The sequence below is a fragment of the Lepidochelys olivacea genome (assembly GCF_965140295.1).
Source record: "Lepidochelys olivacea isolate rLepOli2 genome assembly, chromosome: 21".
Lineage (NCBI taxonomy): Eukaryota > Metazoa > Chordata > Testudines > Cheloniidae > Lepidochelys > Lepidochelys olivacea.
Window position 1 is genome coordinate 5,632,014 of NC_140431.1, and position 23,506 is coordinate 5,655,519.

At 47.1% G+C, this 23,506-nt stretch overlaps 1 protein-coding gene across 1 annotated transcript in view; it reads right to left on the minus strand.

The window, feature by feature from the left end:
• Positions 1 to 21,447, minus strand: part of MAPKAPK2 (MAPK activated protein kinase 2) — a 77,854-nt gene extending 56,407 nt beyond the window's left edge. Inside the window, exon 1 of the mRNA XM_084610878.1 lies at positions 20,980 to 21,447. Coding sequence (XP_084467004.1) covers positions 20,980 to 21,234 — 255 coding nt within the window. The 5' untranslated portion in view covers positions 21,235 to 21,447. The remainder of the gene's footprint in view (positions 1 to 20,979) is intronic.
• Positions 21,448 to 23,506: the final 2,059 nt, after the last annotated feature.

The window sequence follows — 23,506 nt, forward strand, 5'->3', positions numbered from 1 at the left end:
ATCAGCTGAGGTGGAGCGGGCATTGTGTACGCATGCCTGGTGTACGCACACCAAGACAACAGCTGTACGCCCAACTCACCAAAGGAAAAAGAAAGGGGGAGGCCAAAAGAAACACTTCAAAGAAACCCCCAAGATAAACATCAAGAGATGTGGCATCGACACCACACACTGGAAGACAGCAGCCCAGGATAGGGATAACTGGCAAAGACTTGTCAGAGAGGGAACGTCCACTTTTGAAGAAAATCGCCTTGCCCTAGTCGCAGAAAAACACCAGAAAAGAAAGGAAAGACAACGGTCATGCAGCAATCATGGCCCAACCCTGTCTTCCAACACCACCTGCAACATGTGCCAATGAGCCTGTGGCTCAAGGATCGGATTCCTCAGTCACTAAAGGACCCATGAAAACTAAAACCTCTGAAAGAGACCATCCTCGACCATCAATGATGATGACCCCATTTCACAGCCAACACCACATCTTTTACTCCAGAAATCTGGAAACCCATCTGACCTCTCTTACCAGGGAAACCAGTCTGGTCATTTCAATTAATTTGTGGGGAGATACAAATACAGAAGAGGGTGTATTAGAAAGAACTACAGGCATCTGACCTGCTGAACCAAAGACCCTAATGAGACCTAGCAGAATTTGCCAACCATCAGAACTGAAACACACTGCAAGGGCATTAGTTGTCAGGAAAGGAGGAGGATTGTTTGCAGCTGCATAGAAAACAGCCAAGAAACCCTTCTCGGTCTCACTTGCTGGATTTTACAAGGTCAGAGTCTCTTCTGCCCTTTGGCTCCTCAAGGTAAAATCCATAAACACAAATGCTAGCAAAGAGCACTGCATGCATGCGCACATGTGCTAAAACGGCAAGGGAAGCATCCATCATCTTCCACCGAGAAACTTCCAGGAACCCTCCCAAAAGCCCTTAGTTAGGAGGGTTGTTTTCTTCACTGGCTTGAAAGGTGCTAAGCTAGCAGTCCTCAAGTCTGAAGTCCCTTGTTCATAGTGCAGCAACATGGCACATCTTAAACCACCCTCTCCCCTTTGCACTGAAGGGAACCGCAGTACAGTCACACTCAACTGCGGCCAACAAGGGGCCCGTCAGCAAAGCAGACTCTTGCACAATGGAACCAAGCTCATGTGATGACATTAGCACTTCTCTCCTCCCGCTGCCATGCATTAGAAGGGACAAGGGCATGGGCATAGAGCAGACCAGGAAGAAGGAGGAGAAGAAAGAGGAGGAGAATAACTCCCCTAGGGTGATATCAAGATAGCAGTGTGCTGACAAGAGAGGCACAGTTCTAAGATGGCTGCAGCCCAGGGAGTCAGTAACTGGGAATCACAGCCGTCACTAACTTGGCTCCAATCAGGAATAGCAACTTGCATGACCCTGCCTGAATTTGTACGAATAACCTAGGAGACAAGCTTCTTCCGCGGGAAGCACCAACCCCGCCTCCTTTAAAATAAAGGTCAGAAGAGCATCATTTCTTTTGTGTCCCCCACATATACTGCTCCCCAGTGGAGGGAATCAGAGCAGCTCAGCGGTGTGTCCCAGGTCTTGTGCCGCTAATGGAGATTCTCCGCGAAGACCTGTACTTTGGAACTGGAGCTTTCTATACTCACTGACACTATGAGGTTCTGTGTAGCCACGATATGCAACATGCCGCAGAGTCACTATTTCTCTATGATGATGATGTCATTTGAATAATTATACAAATGTTAACATTGGCAGGCTCTGCCGCAAACCCACACAACAGAGTCTTCAGCGTACGAATTACTCATCCAAAAAGCTGGCAGTGCAGTTCTGATGACTTCTAGGAGACATCCCAACTTAAAAATTACTGGCAAATCCTCATCCCACGAGAAAGAGAGGTCTAGTGGAGGCCAGCAAATGCAGCAAAGATCAAGTGACTTTTGCAAAACCAGTCAGTGTTGTCCAAGCAGTCTGCTCTTTATATGTGACATGGAATGAGAGGGGGCAGGAGAGTCACACTAATGCATGTAACCAGGATTATTGCCAGAAATAGGATAATAGGCACCGTTTCTCAGGAAGCTCCATTTGGTCCAGCTAGGCTACTACTGGAAGGTCTTGTCACTGAGACATGGGTGTAGGGGTTCAGACTTCTGTTCCCAGCTTGGACACCGACCCGTTCGGTGACCTTGGACAACTCACTCAATCTTTCTGTGCCTCAATTTCTCCCTCTGCAAATAACAGCAATCCTTATCTTCCTGCAAAGGGGAATAAAGATTTCTTTTGTTATTATTGCTGTTAAGTTTTCAGTTATTCAGATGAAGGATGCGATAGAAATATTACTACCCCAAAAAAGTGTTAGCCGAATCAGTATTTCTAAAATCAGATTCAGGTCACATGGATTTTTTGCAGCATAGATGAGGTCCACGGGCCTGGGGTTCTGTAGCCATTTCTGAGCAGCACAGTTGGTGACAGGCCCCTCACCGTCAGTCTCTTGGATTCTGGGAAACAATGATCTGCAGCTGTAGGAATTCCAGGCTGCCGGGATGCCTTGCCAAACTTCCACAGCAGTTCCCAGCTTGAGTTCAGACTGGATTTCCCTGAACACACACATTTTGGCAGGAAGTCAATGGGGCTTTTCAGGAGACCACGAAGGTTGGATGTGTCACTCCGTGACTGAAGGACACTGCAGAACAGTGGGAGTTGGGAGGCCTGTTGCTTAGTTTTCAGACTGCTCAGATATAACCACCCACCCTTCTCCAGCAGACACCCCAGGAGACCGTAGCTTGCCAGAGAGCTATAAATTAGAGAGAGTGCAGTGCCTCAACCTCCTCACCAGATGCATGACTTTGGGGATCCTCAGATCTCTTCTAGCAGGTAGCACAAGTCCTCAGGAAGGGCAAAGGTCACCAAGCCCAGAAGAAAATGGCAATTCAATAGGAACTTGAGTGTGGAGAAAGGAAAGAAGGAAGCACAGATATATGCAGGCACGAGCAGAGAAAGATGCAGCTTTTTCTCTAACGTAGGGAACAAAACCACCCCAACTTCAGGGCTTCCATTTCAATAACTCCTCTTACAGATTGGACTCCTCCACCCCCCAAATAGATTTATTGCACTAGCCCCAGCTACTCATCCTGCAGTACCAGTAGCTCCTCCCACCTCTCCCAACCTCCAAAATACCCCTGCAGCTGAGGACTTCTGTGGGCCAATTGCTTCTACCTCAGGACAGACTTGGGCCAGGCTCAGAGCACAGACTTCATGCGCTATGCAGAGTCAGCATGGTAAGGCACAGTGTTATCATGCCCAGTTTAAGTCTGCAGCAGCATGGAAAGGAGACACCATGGAATAAGTTGAACATGCAAGAGTGGGACAGAGAGTGTTAGCTGCAGGGGTGGATGGAGGAGCAGCATAAGGATATGGGGGTGAAGTCTAAAGCCTCGTCAATATAGTACCTTGCTCACAAAGCAGGGCAAGGATGTCTTGTGCGAAAAGAGCCGCAAAATTCAAGTCTGGCTCAAAACTTCCACAAAGGTCAAGCACATTCAGGTCTGGGATTTCAGTGTGGAGCCCATCTCTAGTTCAGGCTACAGCTTGCTGGACAGCAAGAGTCACCTGCATCCCTTACACCAGAGGCTTAAATAATCCCATTATACAGAACAGAGAATGACTCACTGCACGCTGGCTCTCACTGTTATTTAAGTGCCAACAGCATGCTTGGTACTGGACAAAACAAAGGAAGATGCTGTCCCTGCTTCAAACATCTCCCAACCTCATTCAGGTCAGACAGCTCTTGTGCAGTTATTTGACATTTCTGTCTGTGCACAGACAAGCCGCACCACACACCAGCACTCCCCGTCACCCCCTCCCACCACAAACAGCCAGGCAGCAGCTCCCACTACTCCCCGCGCAAAAGACAGTCAGCCTGCCAGCGGTGGCATTTTCATGCTTCATGGCACCTCATGCAAGATTCAGCCCTGGTATGTTTCAGACCATCTCAGGTCAGTGGAATTTAACAGTATGTGGGTCTTTAGTCCCTACCTGATGAAGTGAGCTGTAGCTCACAAAAGCTTATGCTCAAATAAATTTGTTAGTCTCTAAGGTGCCACAAGCCTCCTGTTCTTTTTAATGAACAGAAGATTGTTGGGGTCGGAATTGATCTGGACAAGGAGAAGAAGTCTGGAGATAAATGTGAGAAAGGAGGGACAGGCAGTAGAACAAAAGTGAAACTGTTTGAGCAGCATATTCCAGAAGTCTTGAGGTCTTTCTGAGTGTAGCCTTCATTGATTTGAGATCTACCATACCATTCTCTCACTAGAAGGGAAAACCTATAATATAGCAGCAGGCTGTAAAAGAGACCCAATTTGGGAAAAGAACCATTCAAGAAATATATGTTTGCTGATGATTATTTAAAGAAAGTCACACCGGTGAACCAGTGGAAGTCACTTAAGCACTTGGATTCAGAGACTGCTGAAGTGATAATCTCACTTTTAACAGCAGTAGCTTCTTCTGCCGGTGTAGAAAGAATAATTTTCTTCCTTTGGACTAATTCATTCCAAATTGAGAAATGGTTTGGGACCTAAAAAAAACAGGAAAGCTGGTTTTTCTTTTCCAGATTATGAACAAACAGGAAAACGAAGGTGAAGACGACTGAGTTAGCGGCAGAAGCCAGTATTTTAAGTTTCTCACGTTGACCTGACTGACCTAGTCTATTTAATTTTTGTTTTTTTAAAAAAGTATTTCATTTAACAATTTTAGTTAAAAACCATTTTAACAAAAACAAACCTGATTTTAAAACACTTGCATGTTTTACTAAATTCAAAAATTCAGATGCTTGTTGTGTAAAATTATTATATGTTTGCTGTTGAAGAAAAAAAAGCCAGAATACATAACGTTGTCAGTTTAGTTAAATAAAACAATTTAAATGTCTGTCTGGTGATGTTCTCCTCCTAACACAGCATGGCAAGAAAATCCTCCAAATATTAATGATTAACCCATTGAATTGGAGATATTTATGAAGTCACTGGGAGGTGAACTATCTGCTTCAATTACCTTTGGTAAACGAAATAACCAATCATTCATTTTCTGATATAGCTGTAAAACTAATCTGAAAAGTTTTCAAAATAAATCACTGCTTAAAAATGTATCGTGTGTACCTTCTAAAAATGAAACCTACATCTGTCTCTGAGTTGGGAAGAATATGTATTAATGTTATAACAACCAACAAGAATGCACTTTTATGTAGAAATCCAGGATTAAATTGAGTCTTCCTGACTAGTGATTTAAATCATGATTTAAATTAAATCCACCCTGTCGGTTACGAAAACCCTTAACCAAAGGTTGAAATGTTTGGAGTGACTCAACCACCAGGTATGAGAGAACAGAGGCTCCAGTCTCCTAATGCTCCATGTATTTAGATTCAATCGCCCACACCCCACTCTAATCCACTTGAGCTGCTCCCTCGCCATCTCCTCAGGTAAGTTAAAGATCCAAGCCAGAGCCCTTATTAAGGAAGTCTACCTAGGACACAGGGTACAGAAAAACTAGGGAATTTCTCACCACGCATGTCAGGAGTGGATCCGCAGCCCATGTCAGCGCTGGAAAGGAGTTCATTATGGGTAGATGTGCATGAAAGGAACTGCTGGAGCATCGCAGGACATGACCTTCCTTTGGCCCCATCCGTACTGAAGCTCCAGTCATGGCGAAGAACGATGTTTAAGCACAGTTCCAGCTGAGCCTTGAACACAGCGCCAGCTCTCACGTGGGTTCACCAGCTGATGCGGACTGAGCCGGTGTTAGGACCATGTCCTGCTGGCCTAGGTCCCTAATGCGGTTCAAATGGATTTGTACCAGGATCCCAAATTCAGACTGAAAGGCTAGCATAGCACGGTGCTTCTCAAGAACCAGCACTGCTCTAGGGGCCTTGGTTTTTGCACCTGCCTAGCTACTCTGTTGCCTCTGTGGCCCCAGCCCCGCCCCTTCCACCTCAGGCCCCAGCCCCGCCCCCTTCCACCTCAGGCCCCAGCCCCGCCCCCTTCCACCTCAGGCCCCAGCCCCGCCCCTTCCAGCTCAGGCCCCAGCCCCGCCCCTTCCACCTGAGGCCCCAGCCCCGCCCCTTCCACCTCAGGCCCCAGCCCCGCCCCCTTCCACCTCAGGCCCCAGCCCCGCCCCCTTCCACCTCAGGCCCCAGCCCCGCCCCCTTCCACCTCAGGCCCCAGCCCCGCCCCCTTCCACCTCAGGCCCCAGCCCCGCCCCCTTCCACCTCAGGCCCCAGCCCCGCCCCTTCCACCTCAGGCCCCAGCCCCGCCCCTTCCACCTCAGGCCCCAGCCCCGCCCCTTCCACCTCAGGCCCCAGCCCCGCCCCTTCCACCTCAGGCCCCAGCCCCGCCCCTTCCACCTGAGGCCCCAGCCCCGCCCCTTCCACCTGAGGCCCCAGCCCCGCCCCTTCCACCTGAGGCCCCAGCCCCGCCCCTTCCACCTGAGGCCCCAGCCCCCAACCAAGCCAGAAGCTGGAGCCGGCCTGTGGGCCCCCTCACCCAAGGTAGGTGGAGGGTTCACAGCTCCCCACTGCTGCCCACACGGCTCTTACCCCTACCTGGCTCCGGCCAGTGCGCAGGGCCTCAGAGCCGCAGCCCGGCCATGGTAAGAGTCATGCGGCCAGGCAGCTGTGAGGAGCTGCGGACCCTCCACTTGCACTGGGCGGGGAGCCCAGGTCTGGGAACACAGGCCAGGGACTGCTCTCGGGTCGTCCGTCCCCACTCCCCCGCCCCCTCTGGGGGCAGGTGGAGGGGCTGCAGCATGGAGAAAGGTGGATGGGCCAGGCCTGTTCACTTTCAAAAAGTGGGAGGGCCATGGTCCCCAGCCCCCCTATTCCTGCGCCGATGGTTGACGTAGCCTTGTTTCAAACCGAGCTACATCAACATGCACTAGGTACCTTTTAGAGCTCACCAGCGGGGTCGACACAGGGCAGTAAGAGCACAGTAGCGTACAGTGCTCTATAATTCACACCCAATGTGTTGCCATGTAGACAAGCTCTTAGGCACAGCCCTTGACATTCACCAGCCTCAGATATCTTGGGCTATCGTAGCAAGAGACATATCACTGTCAAAGACATCAGAATTTATGACCCCTCCAGGGATGCCAGCTCTCTATGCTGAATCCAGTTGAATAGCAGTATTTACCTCTATGATGTCCCCACACAGTTAGATCCAGCAAAAAGGACTCTGGGGGTTCTTATTCTAACTCCCCATTTAGAAAACAATTTTCCCGCAGTCCTTTGAAAGCGCTTAAGGGGCCTAACTCCCATTGGAAATTTGGGTCCTAAATCACTTCAGCACTCTTACAAATGTTACCCCACAAGGCTAGTCAGCATGGCGTGTCTGAGAAGAAGAGGGGAGGGGAAGGGAGCTCCATACTGCATTCCTGAACTACACCTGGCTGCAGTCAGTACCAGCAATCCACGCGTTTTCAGCGCACATGGGACATGCCCAGACCTCACTGGCATCAATTGATCAGATCTGGAATAATTTATTATTATCTTCGGTGCTTCCAGATTTCCTGCTCCCGTCCAGGAACCACTCCTCAAGCCTTTCAGTACCAACCTAGCAGCCCATCCTCCTCCTCCACACCACCCCAGGCCTGATGCTTGAAGCAGATAGGCCTCTCACCTTAGAAGGAACTTCACCAGCTGAGCCACATTCCAAGCATGCTTCACTCATCCTATAAACATCGCCTGACTCAGACACATGCAAGGGTAGGTTCTGACAACAGGAATTCACAACCCCAGAGAGATGGGGCAAGACTGCCCAAGAAACCCCAGGCTAGCAGATAATTTAGGGGCAAGGGGAGAGCAGATTTGCGCTCTAGGGATCAGCCCTTGAGCTGTGTTAAAAATTCTATAATGTGCCTGGTGGCAGGGCCACCTTATCAGCGCTGAGCTAAGTGGATCCACATCATCCCGAAGAGAAAAAGCCTGCAAGCTCATTCTGGCCCTGGAAGAGGCCTGCACCACATTCCCTGGGGAGCCCTGCCTCACATTCTGCTACCTAAATCCATCCCACACAAGCAGGAGAGAAAGACAAAGTGACATACAACCTGTCAGCAGTCCCATTTTCTCCCCATCCCACATCAGGTGAGGACTTCTTGGATTGGGGTTTCGGCTGTGGGGGGGGGGGAGAAGAGGGGAGCCCTGACTACGCCCACGAGCCTCTCCAAGCCGGATGCTCACGGACGCGGCAGTACGGCACTCTCCTGCTCTGCGGACAACTATGGCAAGGCAAAACGGGAGGCAGCGCAGTATTCTTGGAAGCTGGGAGGTGAGGTCATGCAGTCTGAATGCTGCAACCTGAAGCCCCACACAGGGCCGGCTCCGCTTGGAGAGAAGCCGGCATGAAGAGATGGAGAGAGCCAGACAACAGCTCAGAAAAGACTCTCAGCTGATTCGACTGGCAACAGGGGAAACATTTCTGAGAGAGAGAGACCCTCCCCACTGTGTTCTCCCAGCATCACGTTAACACAGAGAGCAAGTCTAGATCAGAGAAAGCCCCCAGGGTCTGATGCAAACACAGCCCCGAAGACAGGTTTCAGAGTAGCAGCCGTGTTAGTCTGTATTCGCAAAAAGAAAAGGAGTACTTGTGGCACCTTAGAGACTAACAAATTTATTTGAGCATAAGCTTTTGTGAGCTACAGCTCACTTCATCGGATGCATGGTGTGTATGGTAACACCCATTGTTTCATGTTCTCTATGTAAATAAATCTCCCCACATGCATCTGAGGAAGTGAGCTGTAGCTCACGAAAGCTTATGCTCTAATAAATTGGTTAGTCTCTAAGGTGCCACAAGTACTCCTTTTCTTTTTGCGAATACAGACTAACACGGCTGTTACTCTGAAACCTGTCTTTTACGTAGAGACTGTCCAGTTTGACGAATGTACATGGCAGAGGGGCATTGCTGGCACATGGTGGCATATATCACATTGGTAGATGTGCAGGTGAACGAGCCTCTGATAGTGTGGCTGATGTTATTAGGCTCTGTGATGGTGTCCCCTGAATAGATATGTGGACACAGTTGGCAATGGGCTTTGTTGCAAGGATAGGTTCCTGGGTTAGTGGTTCTGGGGTGTGGTTGCTGGCGAGTATTTGCTTCAGGTTGGGGGGCCCCAAAAAGCAGCTCAGCACGGAAACTACGGCTAGCCAGGATCTGTATTTCCTATTTGTGTGTGATTTGGGGGCAGGGGGGAAGACCCTCGTGGAGTGGGGCCTCAGGCCTCAACACCACTGGGGGATATGATAGGATACAGAGGGACCTAGACAAATTGGAGGATTGGGCCAAAAGAACTCTGATGAGGTTCAATAAGGATAAGTGCAGGACCCTGCACTTAGGACGGAAGAACCCAATGCATAGCTACAGACTAGGGACCGAATGGCTAGGCAGCAATTCTGCGGAAAAGGACCTAGGGGTGACGGTGGACGAGAAGCTGGATATGAGTCAGCAGTGTGCCCTTGTTGCCAAGAAGGCCAATGGCATTTTGGGATGTATAAGTAGGGGCATAGCGAGCAGATCGAGGGATGTGATCGTTCCCCTCTATTCGACATTGGTGAGGCCTCATCTGGAGTACTGTGTCCAGTTTTGGGCCCCACACGACAAGAAGGATGTGGATAAATTGGAGAGAGTCCAGCAAAGGGCAACAAAAATGATTAGGGGTCTGGAACACATGACTTATGAGGAGAGGCTGAGGGAACTGGGATTGTTTAGTCTTCAGAAGAGAAGAATGAGGGGGGATTTGATAGCTGCTTTCAACTACCTGAGAGGTGGTTCCAGAGAGGATGGTTCTAGACTATTCTCAGTGGTAGAAGAGGACAGAACAAGGAGTAATGGTCTCAAGTTGCAGTGGGGGAGGTTTAGGTTGGATATTAGGAAAAACTTTTTCACTAGGAGGGTGGTGAAACACTGGAATGCGTTACCTAGGGAGGTGGTAGAATCTCCTTCCTTAGAAGTTTTTAAGGTCAGGCTTGACAAAGCCCTGGCTGGGATGATTTAACTGAGAATTGGTCTTGTTTTGAGCAGGGGGTTGGACTAGATGACCTCCTGAGGTCCCTTCCAACCCTGATATTCTATGATTCTATGATATCAGTCACCAGAGCAAGCCCCTCACAGTGGCACATCACTGAAATGTCAAGAAGGGGCTAAGCAGCAGCAGCGCTAACCCTGGCTGGTGCACCAACAGCTGTAACTGGGGAAATCCCAATGCAGATAGGGACCTTAAAAAGCAGCCCCCCAGCTTTAGCTATTATTGCAGGGTTCTCCTCTCCCTGCCCCCGCCCCATCTGCTTGCCCACTGGGTTTGGCAAAACGCCCTCCTTTCGTGCCGAACAAGATACAGGTCGCTATTCCTGGCCTGTCCCGTCAGCGTCCCTCAGACAGTAGAGTCCAAGGCCATAGCAGCAGCTAGTCACAGATGCCTGAAAATCAATTAAATAAACCAACCAGCGAAGCTGCAGTCTGGATGTTTCCGTGGTGGGAAGGTGTCTAAACAGGCTGGTGAGGTTTTGTTGCATTCTATTTCTCGACCCCCGAGACACTTATTGCAGTGACCCTTTAACCCCCACAGGGTGCCAGACAGCAAGCAACCCAGGCACTGAATTCCAGCTCCCCAACCTCCAGCACCAGCTCTTTCACTGCCGTGCACACTCGCTCTGTTGTGGTGCCAACAGAAGGGTTACTCTGAACCCCATACACCTAAGGATGCCACTTCCCTCTTACCCCTCCCACCAGGGACTGGCTTATGTTCCATTCCAGAGGGCAGGCCTGGCGGTTTTTAAAGAGTAGCGAAGCCACTAACTTGGTTTCCCCAAGTTTCCTGTCTGCGCCTTCCTTTCATATTGGTTTCATGGGTTCTTATCCATCACCCCTCAATTGCATGTAGAGGCCTTGCTTCTATAAAGCTTTCAACTATTGCTTATAAAATGCTTTAAACACACACGGCGTTTTACAAGAGGTAAAGTTTGTCTGACTGAGAAGGGCATGAGCCAGTGCAATACAACACAGAACAAACCAACCAACTCTCTTGTATAAGCAGAGCTTTTGCCAGACCAGGTGTGTTGGCAGAAACCTTCTGGAAGGCAGAGTAGTGGCCTGGCACATATAATATGTCAACGGGTTTATCTGGAGAGATTGGCTTGTTCCGTATGCCAAACCCCTTCCCTACGCTTTGCCTTCTGAAGGGCTTTTGCCAACATGCCCAGAAAAAGTTCTGTCCAAGGGTTTGGAAGTGCTTTTTGTAGCATGGTCAGCCCCCTGACACTAGAATGGTTTTGTTGGCGAAGAACTGACTAGTGCCCAAGAGAACTGGATTCAATACCCACCTCTTGCACAGGCTCCCTGTGTAAGCACTTTTGAAAACAATCATAGAACTCTCTCTACTTTGTTGTGTAGTGAAACACAAGTGATCATCCTTCTGGCCGTCTGAAGACCCTGCTGTTTAATTTGCATTAGTACACAATATTTATTCTTGCTGGGGGTCTGGATTTGGATCATTCAGCCACATTCCCTACTGGAGCTGTTTGACCTGAGTTGTCTTTTGAGACAAACAGAAGGGAGTCGCAGTTCTGTAAGAGAATGACTCACCGGATCCAGTGCTGAGGCCCATCCATGTCGCCTCAACAAGGTCCAGCTGGGCTTCGGGTGTGTTAAGACACCAGCCGTGGCATTAACTAGGAACTTCATGAAAGCCCAGCAAAATGTGCACCTGGTTCACACCTCGCTGGCAAAGCTTACACAGAAGAAAGTTTTGCCTCCCTCCACTTTGCAACCCACCCAGAAGTCCATGACACAATGTTTCCCAAGTGGCAAGGGTTGGAAGAATACAAAAAACAGCTGTAATTAAGCCCAACATGATAGGGTTCTGGACACGAGTATAAATCCAGCCCAAGCCAGTAGAAACCAAGTCATCACCATTCAAAAGCAGCATGTAGGCTTACGTATACACATCACAAAATCACCATCACGATTTAACACTCTTGCCAAACTCAGAGGAAGAGACCAAAGGGAATGAGCACAAGGAACTACCCCCTTGCTCCCAGGAGTGGCCCTTCGCAAAGGCAGGCACTCGGCTAGGGGATCCTTGCACTGCACTGCGTCGTACTCTTTCTGCAGTGACCTAGAAGATTTCAGGGCGGTCAGTCTAGAACCAAGCACTTATCTCTAAAGAACAGGGAGGAAAGAGTGACAACAAGTCCCTAGTGCCCTAGCCTACGTCAAGTTTGACCTATTTGCTCCCTTCAAAAAGGAGGGTCCAACCCTACCCATTCAGAACAACTGGCCGAGATCAGTAGGATATTGCACATCTTCTCTTTCACATCAGAATTGCAAAGTAATGGAAGTTTTAAAAAGGGAATATGAGAAAGCAGGAAATTCAGACAAAAGGAAACATGCTGCAACAAAGATCTGTAATAACACAACATGCTCTATGATAACTTTTACGGTACGGTACAAGTTAGAGGAAAGGTCTATTAAATTATCAAGGCCCATCTCTCCTGGACCGTGCAGGACCGTTCCTTAATGGTGCATTTTCTACTGTTCTGTGAAGTCTAGGTTTAGACGTCCCAAGCATGGTCCAGTGGACAGGGTACTGGCCTAGGAGAGATGGAAACAGAACCTGAGTCTGCTACCAAACTCCTGCATAACCTTGGGAAAGACACTTCACCTCTCTGGGCATCAGTTTCCTTCATCTGCAAAAGGGGGACGGACATACTGATCTTCCTTTGGAGAATGCTTTGAAATCAACCATCACAAAGCACTAGAAAAAAGCCAAGTATTATAATTAAGGGACTGAGTTTCCGCTGTTTCTTTAGGGTCCCAATTCCTGAGCGCAGAGCAACGGTCAACCCCATGGCCTGGCTCTTGTCAGTTTAACTCAGACACCTTCAAAACGAGGAAATGAGTGGCTACCATTTATAATAATTTAGACGGGATATGACAACTCCTCAATTACTGATATGAACTCAGAACCCAAATCAGCAGAAACCTTCAATCAGTGAGGTGATAAACCACTGCCCTGGAAGAAAAAAAAACACCCCAAATTGTGTTTGTCACAGTTTTGAAAAAAGAAAGTGTTACATGAGGATATTTTTGGTTTTCCAAACTACACAGTGAGGAAAAAAAAAAGAAAACAAAACTCCCATCAAGGCCAGGGTATCAGAAGTGCTCTGAACGGACCACCCTGCAGCAGGCCATCAGAAGGGAGATTATCTTCACCCATGAGCTCTAGCCCCGGACATTCATATATTCTAAGACTTAGGGGTTTAATAGTTTGGGGCTGGGAGTTTCAAAGGTGTAAAGTGCCCAATCCCAATTGAAATTCAAATGGGAACCGGGAGCCTTACTCCCTTCAGCAACTTTGAAAAATCCCACTCTTGGAGGAGGAGAACTTCCACAGGACCATCCGTGGAAACAATATGGTTATTTGCAGTGTCCTGCAGGCAGTGGAAGAGGCCAGGATTCTACTTTTCAGCTTCATGCTCCTTAGAGCAAATAATCAAGAGAAGATTGGGGGGGCTGGTATTATCTATTTTTTAAAGGCGGAGAGGGCTTTCAAAATAAAACCTCTACAAAACAATGTTCAATGAGCCTAACATGAAGTGAGGAAACAGCAGAGCATTTTCCAGAGTTCTCCCGATCAAAAGCAAGGCCCAGCAACTCCTTGATAGAGAAGCCCCTTCTGTTAACATTCTGCACAGAGCTGAGCTAAAAACAGAACCTGAGTCCTGCTGGAGGCTAATAGCTTCAAGGGAACTACTGGATCATGTTCCATAACGTTTATTATATCACAGCATAGGGAGCATTAACAGATTCACTACCTAATTAAGGGGAAAGAAAACACCCATAAAACCCTCTCTGCACTGCAGACAAAGAAAAATCTAGTTGGATCCATGACCACTTTGAGGAACGTCTCAAAGGGCAGCTCTAGGAGGCCAGTAGAAGTTGCTAAGGATCCTGAAAAGTGGAGTGAGAAACTAGGATCAAAACCCTTGTGTGTTTGGGTTGGGAAGAATTTAATAGACATTTCAGCTGAACCATAGTGGAAACAAGAGGAAATGTGCAGCTTTTTCCATTCGTTTGGTAATGTTAAGCAATAAACAGCTGGTATACAATCCATACTATTGAGGACACCGCAGCTGTCCCGGATGCTGTTCCTTTAGCGAGCGGAAGGGTGTACAAGGGCCCCAAGAGCCGCGACAAGGCCAAGAACCCTGACAACTCCTGCTCAGGTTTTCTATAGAAGAAGAAAAGAGTTGAAGAGCTGAAAACTGACAAATCGATAGATCTCAAAATACTGGACAGAGAGTGGTGAGTTTCCTCATCCCCACAGCACATAAGGAGAACTGCAGCAGAGAGGAAGTAATTTCCCTAACATCACACAGTCTGAGGCAGAACCTGGACTAGAAACCAGCCTTCCATCACCTAGTTTTCTGCCCTCTCCCAAGACCATGCTGCCTTTGTAAAGCATACCCAGACACTTTGGTGATGGGAATCTCCCAAGTGTAATACCATTAATGTATTTGGACCTTGCTCCTTTCATCCCCAGGGAAGCCATTCCAGACATGTAATCTGATGGAATCAAACTGCACTACAGCTGATGCACTTTACTGGCATAAACTTACTAATGAAGAACTGATCCACTTCAGCCAATTTTCAGTGGGTGTCGGCATTAATGGAAAGGGGTCCCACGGAGAAGCTTCCAAAGCACCACAGATGCTAGTGAGTTACCTTTGAAAGCATGACATTCCCAAAGATACTGTTCTGTGCAGAGTCTTCATGGCAACAGCCAGCTGACAACTACCTTAGAGTTGACGTTAGAGGTTAGGTTTCATTAGCAGAATCTTGCTCTGCATCCTAGAGCCCCAAGTGAAACACATGGCAGAGAAAGAGATTCACTGATGTCCACCCAGCATTAACTGAGCCTCCAGCCCAGATTACCTGCAATTTCTTTGTAAAAAGCTGCATTAAGGGAGCCAGTCACTAATCCAGATCTCATCTGAAGATTAGGCTTAAAAGTACATCTTGGAGTGGAATTTACAGTATGCGACACAGAATTAGGTCTTGCCCGCTATCCTACCTCCGCAATCTGCTTCACATCACACCAGCAGCCCAACTGCAACGGACAAAGCCAAGTAAAGTCAGCAGTGACCTACATACAATAAGACAGGTTTCAGAGTAGCAGCCGTGTTGGTCTGTATCCGCAAAAAGCTACATACAACATGTTTTCCAGAAATTCCAAATCTAATTTTCATCTAATAAGAAATCACAGCGAGCTGAGAAAATATATACCCATATAGACACCACCTCATGTTTCCTACTGCTGACCACAGCTGCATTGCCCTTCGCTCTCAGACGGCCAGATGTTGATGAGCGAATCACTGAACAATCCACAACGGGCCTCATGCTGCTTGCTGACAAGTGCTTTCCATGAGTTGCTGAGTTCTGCCACTTCTCACTGGGGCTGAGATCACCCAGCACCTTATGGAACTGAACCCCTAAAGGAGAAAGCACCCGAATCTAAAATCCTATTAAGAACCAATGCTAATTCGCCGATTTAAACAATGCTATGCCTTTTTAATACTGGCCAATTTATGGATTCCACTTGAGATGTTTTTCTGCTGCAGTGATCAGTGAAACGCTAATCAATTAGACAATAACTACTGATAAGTCAGAAGTTAAAGAGTATCGATTGTTTTTAACTAGACAGTGCAGGCAAACAAGACTATAGGCCAGTAACTTACAAACATGTGCTAGAAACATAATTTATTTTATTAAGCAATCAAATGCCTTGGCTAAGCACTCGTGTACTAGATGGGGAATGAGCCCAAATTACATTTTCTCTATTGTTGGAGTTTATATACCTCCCACTGAACTATGAATGGTCACATTATAGCAGTGCATCTCTAAATGAAATCCTAACATAAAAGTATCGAAGACCTTGGAATAGAGAGGTTTTATAATATGTGGTTTTACAAAATTCCTGGGGGACAAAATTCCTGAGCACACAGAACCAGAAGTCTTTAATATTAATGAGATTTACAGTTGTTTCCCCATCACTGTAAGATTGCGTTAATATGTATGACCTTTTGGACAGGAGATATAAACAGAAAAGTTTAGAATAGAAATGCTCGCCTTAAAACCTAACACACAGCACAAAGCAATTTCACCTTTGGCTTCTGGCTATGGGCCTCCCTCTTGCATTCTTTCTAATGTCACCAGAAACAGCAACACCTGATGCAATCAGTTCTTTGTATCCAAGTTATTCCGTTATTCCTCTTACACTGATGCAGATAATGAGTCATAAAAACGTAAGATCAGACCACTAGTCCATCTAGCCCAATATCCTGTTTTCAACAGTGGCCAGCACCAGATGCTTCAGCGAGATTGAACAGAACAGTGCAATTATGAGTGATCTATCCCCTGTCATCCCCTCCCAGCTCCTGGCAGTCAGAGGTTTTGGGACACCCGGAGCATAGGGTTGCATCCCTGACCATCCTGGCTAATAGCCACTGATGGACCTATCCTCCATTAATTTAACTAATTTGTTTTTTTAATCCAATTATACTTTTGGCTTCACAATACTCCTTGGGAACAAGTTCCACAAGTTAACTGTGTTGTGTGAACAAGTACTTCCTTATGTTTGTTTTAAACCTGCAGCCTATTCATTTCACTGGGTGATCCCTGGTTCTCGTGTTATGTGAAGGGATAAACAACACTTCCTTTGTCACTTTCTCCCCACAATTTGTGATTTTGGACACCTCTATCATTTCCCCCCTTAGTCGTCTCTTGTCTAAACTGAACGGTCCCAGTCTTTTTAATCTCTCCTTATATGGAAGCTCTTCCTCATCGTTTCTGTTGTCCTTCTCCGTACTTTTTCCAATTTTAATATATCGTTTTTGAGATGGGGTGACCAGAACTACACACACTATTCAAGGTGTGGGCATACCATGGATTTATATAGTGGCATTATGATATTTTCTATCTTATTATCTATCCCTTTCCTAATGGTTCTGAACAGCCCACTGACTTTTTTGATGGACAGTACACAACGAGCAGATATTTTCAGAGAATTATCCACAATAACTCCAAGATCTCTTTCTTGAGTGTTAAAAGCTAATTTAGATCCCATCATTATGTATGTATAGCTGGGATTATGTCTTCCAACGTGCATTACTTTGCACTTATTAACTCTGAATTGCATCTGCCATTTTGTTGCCCAGTCACTCCGTTTTTTGAGATCCCTTTGTAACTCTTCCCGGACAACTATGGACTCAACCATCTTGAGCAATTTTGTATCGTCTGCAGACTTCGCCACCTCACTGTTTACTCCCTTTTCCCAATCATTTACGAACATCTTGAACTGCACAGGTCCCAATAGAGATCCTGGGGAGACCCTGATATTTACCTCTCCCCACTGTGAAAACTGACCATTTATTCCTACCCTTTGTTTCCTATCTTTTAACCAGCTACTGACCCATGAGAGGACCTTCCCTCTTATCCTATGACAGCTTACTTAGCTTAAGAACCTTTGGGGTGGGACCCTGTCAAAAGCTTTCTGAAAGTCCAAGTACACTATATCAGCTGGATCACCATTGTACACATGCTTGTTGATCCCCCTCTAAGAATTCTAATAGATTGGTGAGGAATGATTTCCTTTTACAAAAGCTGTGTTGACTCCTCCCCAACAAATGGTGTTTGTATGCCAGATGATACAAAGTTATTCAGAAGTTCTGAACAATGCTCTACAGCTTTATAAACAGATCCACCCCCAACTAATAGAAAGTAGCATATTGATCTATACACACTACAGTTGAGCAAAACGTCCTATTAACGAGGTTTACCTTTTAGGGCTATATCTTGACAGGAAGTATCCAAAACTCACTGGACAAACCAAGAGTATGTCTCACACACTTGTCAGTGCAAGATGGACAGAGTGTAGTTTGGTCTGCTAAGACCCTGAGCTAACAGCCTAGCACTTTCTAGGGGCCTGGAAGGAGTGGTTTACAGCAGCAGCTGGGCTGCCCTTTGAACTGACACGGACACATTTGATGGCTCAGCTAAGCTTTTTCCTCACCATACGAACACGGAGAATGGACCATACAAATTTTAAAACTTCCCAAAGGAAAAATTCAAAGCTGAATTGAATAGAATTAGCCTCTGTGAATTGATTCTGCACCTTCCTCATGCATTGTTACATAGCTCATAAGCAGGGAGATTGGACCACACACATCCGCAACTTAAAAAGGTCCCTCATTATATGGTAAAGAGCTTGGGAAACTGAGCAGGGGACAAGGTCTGAGCAAAAAGTGAGAGTCCGTGATTTACGTTCCATTCTTAATGCATAAAAATCCTGTGTTGTAAAAGGCACTTTAAGTACACCCATGTAAATAATATATCAAACCTAGATCCTGAACACGTCTACTGCACCACACTCCAGGACTGACAAGATAATCAGAACTCAGAGGCTATGCTATTATTCTTAGCCAGTATTTTGATATGAGGAGACTGCTGACACAAGCTGTCCCTTTCCATATGCCATACCCTCTAGTTCTTCTTCTTTTGTTATTTCACACAGGAAAGTATTAGCAACTGCTATTTAAGTCATTGAGTCAACTTTAAATTTAATGGAGAGAAAAGCATGTCTGTCAAAACAGAGGCTGATCCCACTCATTTACAACATGAAGGAAAAATTACCGTGTCTACCCTCAAACATAACACCGCAATGAATGAGAAGCTTCCCTATTTCCAGACCAAAAAGTGAAATATCTGCCATTCAGGATTTTTTGTCAATAATCTACTTCTTTATTATTTTAGGATTAGTGACTTGTTGGCTTTAAGCACATGTGTTGGCTTAAAAAGAAAAAATGCAGTCAAAACAGCAGGTTTTGGGGGTTTTTTTTAATCTTCACAATTAACAGGATAACGTATAGTGTTTCTGAACAGCTAATGTGTGGGAGCAAGTTGTGCCTAAGATACGGAACGATCAGCTTCGCTGGAGGAGAAAAATTGTACCCATCTTTCCTCGTGCTAAGCATTACCTATGACAATCCATTTAAACTTTCCCCAGGATCCCTCTAACAGAGAAGTACCCACCCCCACTCCAAAAAAAAAAAAAATAATCATTTGAAAACAGGGAAACTGTCAAGTTATTTAGATGCAAAATGTATATTTTAGTACAATATCTTATGTATTGGAAAACCTTTCAAACAAAAACATGTTATGGACTACCGCACACAGATACAGCTCCACAAACATAGCCACATCTGGGGTGGAGAACGGTAGCAGCTTGGTGTACAGTACACTGCACAACAACTGGGGAGCAGGGAGGGTAATTAAACAGGGAAAACCAGACAAACGCCTATGTTTACACAAAGTGCAACGAGATCTTTAGTGCCCACACAGAGAACCTTGAATTTTAAAGGGCTTACCAAGAAAACACAGAGAGTAAACGTGCTGAATCAAATCGACAAGTCTGGAGGTTTCAATGGATTTCAAACCTGATGCTAAGGCCACTAAGGCATCCCTCTCCAATGTCATTTTGCTTTGTTTTAAATTAAAATGCCACACAACCTAATTTTGTCTTTCTTAATAAGACTAGTTTAAGGGGAAACTAGACATTCCTCTAAAGTGATGGAAACACAGAGCAGTAACAATGGAGTATAGTAAAGCCAGAAAGTGAAACTGACTATCCCTGTTTCATTGTCCCAGCTGAATGCAATAAAAACAAACAAATTAATGGTGTATTTTTTTAAAATTATTTTTATTATTACACATCATAATATGATTTTCTTCTCTCTATAGAATCCCTTTAAAGCACTGAATTACCGGTGCTGCCCCAGCCCAAAAGACCACTTGTCTAAACCAGATTCTGCTTGTTTGTATTTACATGTAACAAAGCACCAGAAACATTCCCTCATTGTCAAGCACTAACTGTCGCTGGTAAATTTCAAGTCCTCTCTTCCTAAGCGGTATCAGCCAAGTCAGACCTCTTGGGCAAAATCACTAACCAGAACACCAGGGAAATAACTGCTTTAATCATTCCAGACTTGGAATAAAGATTCGGGGGGGGGGCAGAAATGGGGAAAGAAACCTAAATTAGTGCAATCAGACACTACCTCAGAAGAGGGTGGCGTTTGTGTTCTCAGAACCACAATGGAATTTATTTCTCTTACAAGATACACTCTTCCCTGCAGTGATCACTGAAGTGCCCACAGGCTTTAAGGGCAGCTGCAAAGTTACCGGAGCTCCTTGCTCTTTCCTCTCTCCTTCCCACCACCCTTTTACTAAAATAATGGATCTGGAAAGAAATCAGAGCACACACACTCTCCTCCCTCTGCAAACACAAACTGCTTTGATCAGTGGATCCATGGAAACCACAACTAACACACAAACACACACAGAGATTTGAGGGGAAGAGAGAAGCGGCCCTATCAAACGCAGCCAACGTGAACAGGCCTAGGAGGCTCTGGGGGTTTCTCCTCTCCCGCTGGGAAGTCCTGTTTTGCAAGGGGTGGGGAAATTAATTACTGAGTTTCATTTTTTAAAAGGCAGAGAGATTAGATCATCCAACAACCCCCTCCACCCACCCTCCGGAAAAGATATCCGAGGCAGAACTTCCCCAACGAGCCCTTCGCAGTGAGTAAGTGGGGAATTTGTGCCCACACCGCGGCAGGGGGAAGAGGTTCACCGCTGGACTCAGCGAGCTCTGACGAGGCCAAAGTTAAAGCACCATCTTGTCCGTCCGCCAGTTTTAAGGTAGCCTGTAAATAATTCAGTCGGCACTTTTACACGGAGCACCCAGGGCTCAACCCGCCCCATAACTGCAGGGACCTTCCCCTTTACTCGAACAGCACAATGCCTTCTGTGTCACTCCTACAAACACAGCCCGAGCCAAACCCGGGGGGAGGGAATGGGGAATCAGGAGAGGAGAGAGGGGCGTCAGTAGCCCCTCGCACGCCCCCCCGCGCGCTTACCTTCAGAGCAAATTTCTCCCCAGTCTTCTTGTTAAAGATTTCCAAAACTTTCCCGTTGATGCCCAGCCCCAGCACTTGCGTGGTGACCTTGTAATCATCCGTGATAGCATTTTTCTTGATCTGGAGGCCCGATTTCACGTTGAACTGGGGGAACTGTTGCTGGATCGGGGGGTGCTGCTGGGGCGGCGGCGGGGGCGGAGGAGGTGGGGTGGGGAACAGCACCTGCGGATTCGGGTTCGGAGAGTTGGACAGCATTGCCGCCACGCCGGGGCAGCCACAGCGGCTCCTTCCCTTGGCTCCGAGTCCCCTCCTCCCCCCACAGTGGGAAGTTTGCTCTCAACAGGCGGAGGGGAACTAAATCCCCCAGAGCTTGGAAAGCAGGGGGGGGAGAGGGAGAGAGGAAACAACCGCCCCTTCTCCTGGGGAAGGCTCGGAGCCCTCAGGGCTCACCCCACCCCGGGTCTCCGAAGGGGAAACGCTGCTGCCCCCCGCTCAACCCCCCCACCCCCTCCCCAGGCTCGTCCCCGCGCCTGGCTCGTTCGCTCTTTGGAACCCGAAGACAGGAAAAGGAATCGCTACAATGTATCAACCTCAGTCCCGCCCCCGGGTCAGTTTCACGGCACTGATGTCACAGCCTCGCCTTGACTGGCTGCCTCTCCGTGAAGGGGCGGGCAATCCGAGGAGGGAGGGTGGAAGGAAGGAGGGGAGAAGAGATGGGGAGGGAGGAGTAAAGAAAGGCGGGGGGGAGAGAGAAGTTACACTTTGGGAAGGAACCTAAGAACTGAGGGGAATTGAAAAAGTCTGAAGAGGTTGGGATGCGTGTTTACCCCCACCCTGCCACCCACAGGCGAGGAGATTGGGGAGAGGATCCCCCAGTGCCCTCCCCCAGGCCCCCACAGACCTGCCAGCTTTCCCTTGGCTCCTCCAACATCACCAGGTGCCAGGATTCCTTGAGATATCTCTTCCCCCCCCTCCCGCCCCCATTCTAAGGAATAAAGCATTTGCAATGAGATCTGTGCTTCCTGGAGACTGGCCTTCATCTGATCAAACCATTCCACATCTGAATTGTACCATGGTCCTGATCCTGCAATGAGCTTCATGGGGTCAAACCTCTTGGCCCCATGCTGAGCGCCATAGGAATGGTTACAAGGTCATCACTCAGTTGCTGGGATTTGGGCAACAGTGAAAGCTTGGGAAATCTTTAGCAAGAAGACCGGAGAGAAATTTGCTCAGGGGAGGCAGAGAAGGAGGGAGAGCCAAGGTATAGGGGGGCACTGACTTTTTGTCCTGTGTCTGGTACTGCACTGAGCAGAGTGGGGTCCTGCACTATGACTGGGATTCCTTGGTGCTATGGTAATAAGAAAACAATACACAAAAGCAAACTTAGAATAAGAACCCCTTCTCATATGCCCACACTGCCTTGTCCAAATACAGAGATGTTCACCATTAAATGGAAAACAACAAGGAGAGGTTTCAGAGTAACAGCCGTGTTAGTCTGTCTTTGCAAAAAGAAAAGGAGTACTTGTGGCACCTTAGAGATTAACCAATTTATTTGAGCATGAGCTTTCGTGAGCTCACGAAAGCTCATGCTCAGATAAATTGGTTAGTCTCTAAGGTGCCACAAGTACTCCTTTTCTTTTAACAAGGAGAGGGTAAAACTGACCCTTGTTCAGAAAGTCTGTATGACTACTGTGCATTAGTTCCGATCTCAAAACAGGACTTAAAGGGGACTTAAGAGGTGCACAGGCTTTGTTCTGGGCCCCACCACAGGGATGAATTTCACCCCAAAATACATGAGTACCATCAATCTTTCATTCAAGTGTCCCCCCAGTGAAGGATCAAAATCCGGAGAGTTGAATAAGAATGAGTTTTTGGAGAGTCTCTGAAAATAAGCATATGTTGATTAAAAATAAGTGGCATTTGATATACAAAAAGCCCACAGCGCAAGGAGTAGATGCTGCCCTTACACCAACACAAAGACTGCAAAAGGCAAATATTAAAAACTCTTATGCCATTGCACCCAGGCCTTTTGCATTTCAGAAAGGCCATTTTTTAGACTAGGCTGGAGCAGGTGGGGAAAGAATACCACATATTTGCACACTTGCTATTACAGGAGAAGCTGGAGAGGCTATTGGTAGCTGTCAGCTCTGCTCAGCCTTCATAAACAATGTTGTTCACTTTGTGGCCGAGTGCTTGCCAATAGACATGGAAAGAACAGCCATGAGCACTGAAGATGCTCTGTTACTCCACACAGGAAGCTGGCAGGGTGGAACAACTGCAGGAGTAAAGGTTCTGTATGAGGAGACTAGAGGGAAGAGTCTTTTCTGTGGAGACCAGAGCACAGCAAGCACCCAAAACTGCTAATAAGTGTCAGCACAGAGGCACAGAACTTCTGTGCAGTTGGCCAGAGCTTCTGCCAATCACCAGGGATCCCCCAGATTTGGGGGAGGGCCCTGCAGCTTATTCCATGCTGGTGGTGGGGTGGCAGGGATCCTCACCAAATGTTGCTCCTGTAGAGGTCCTTTTT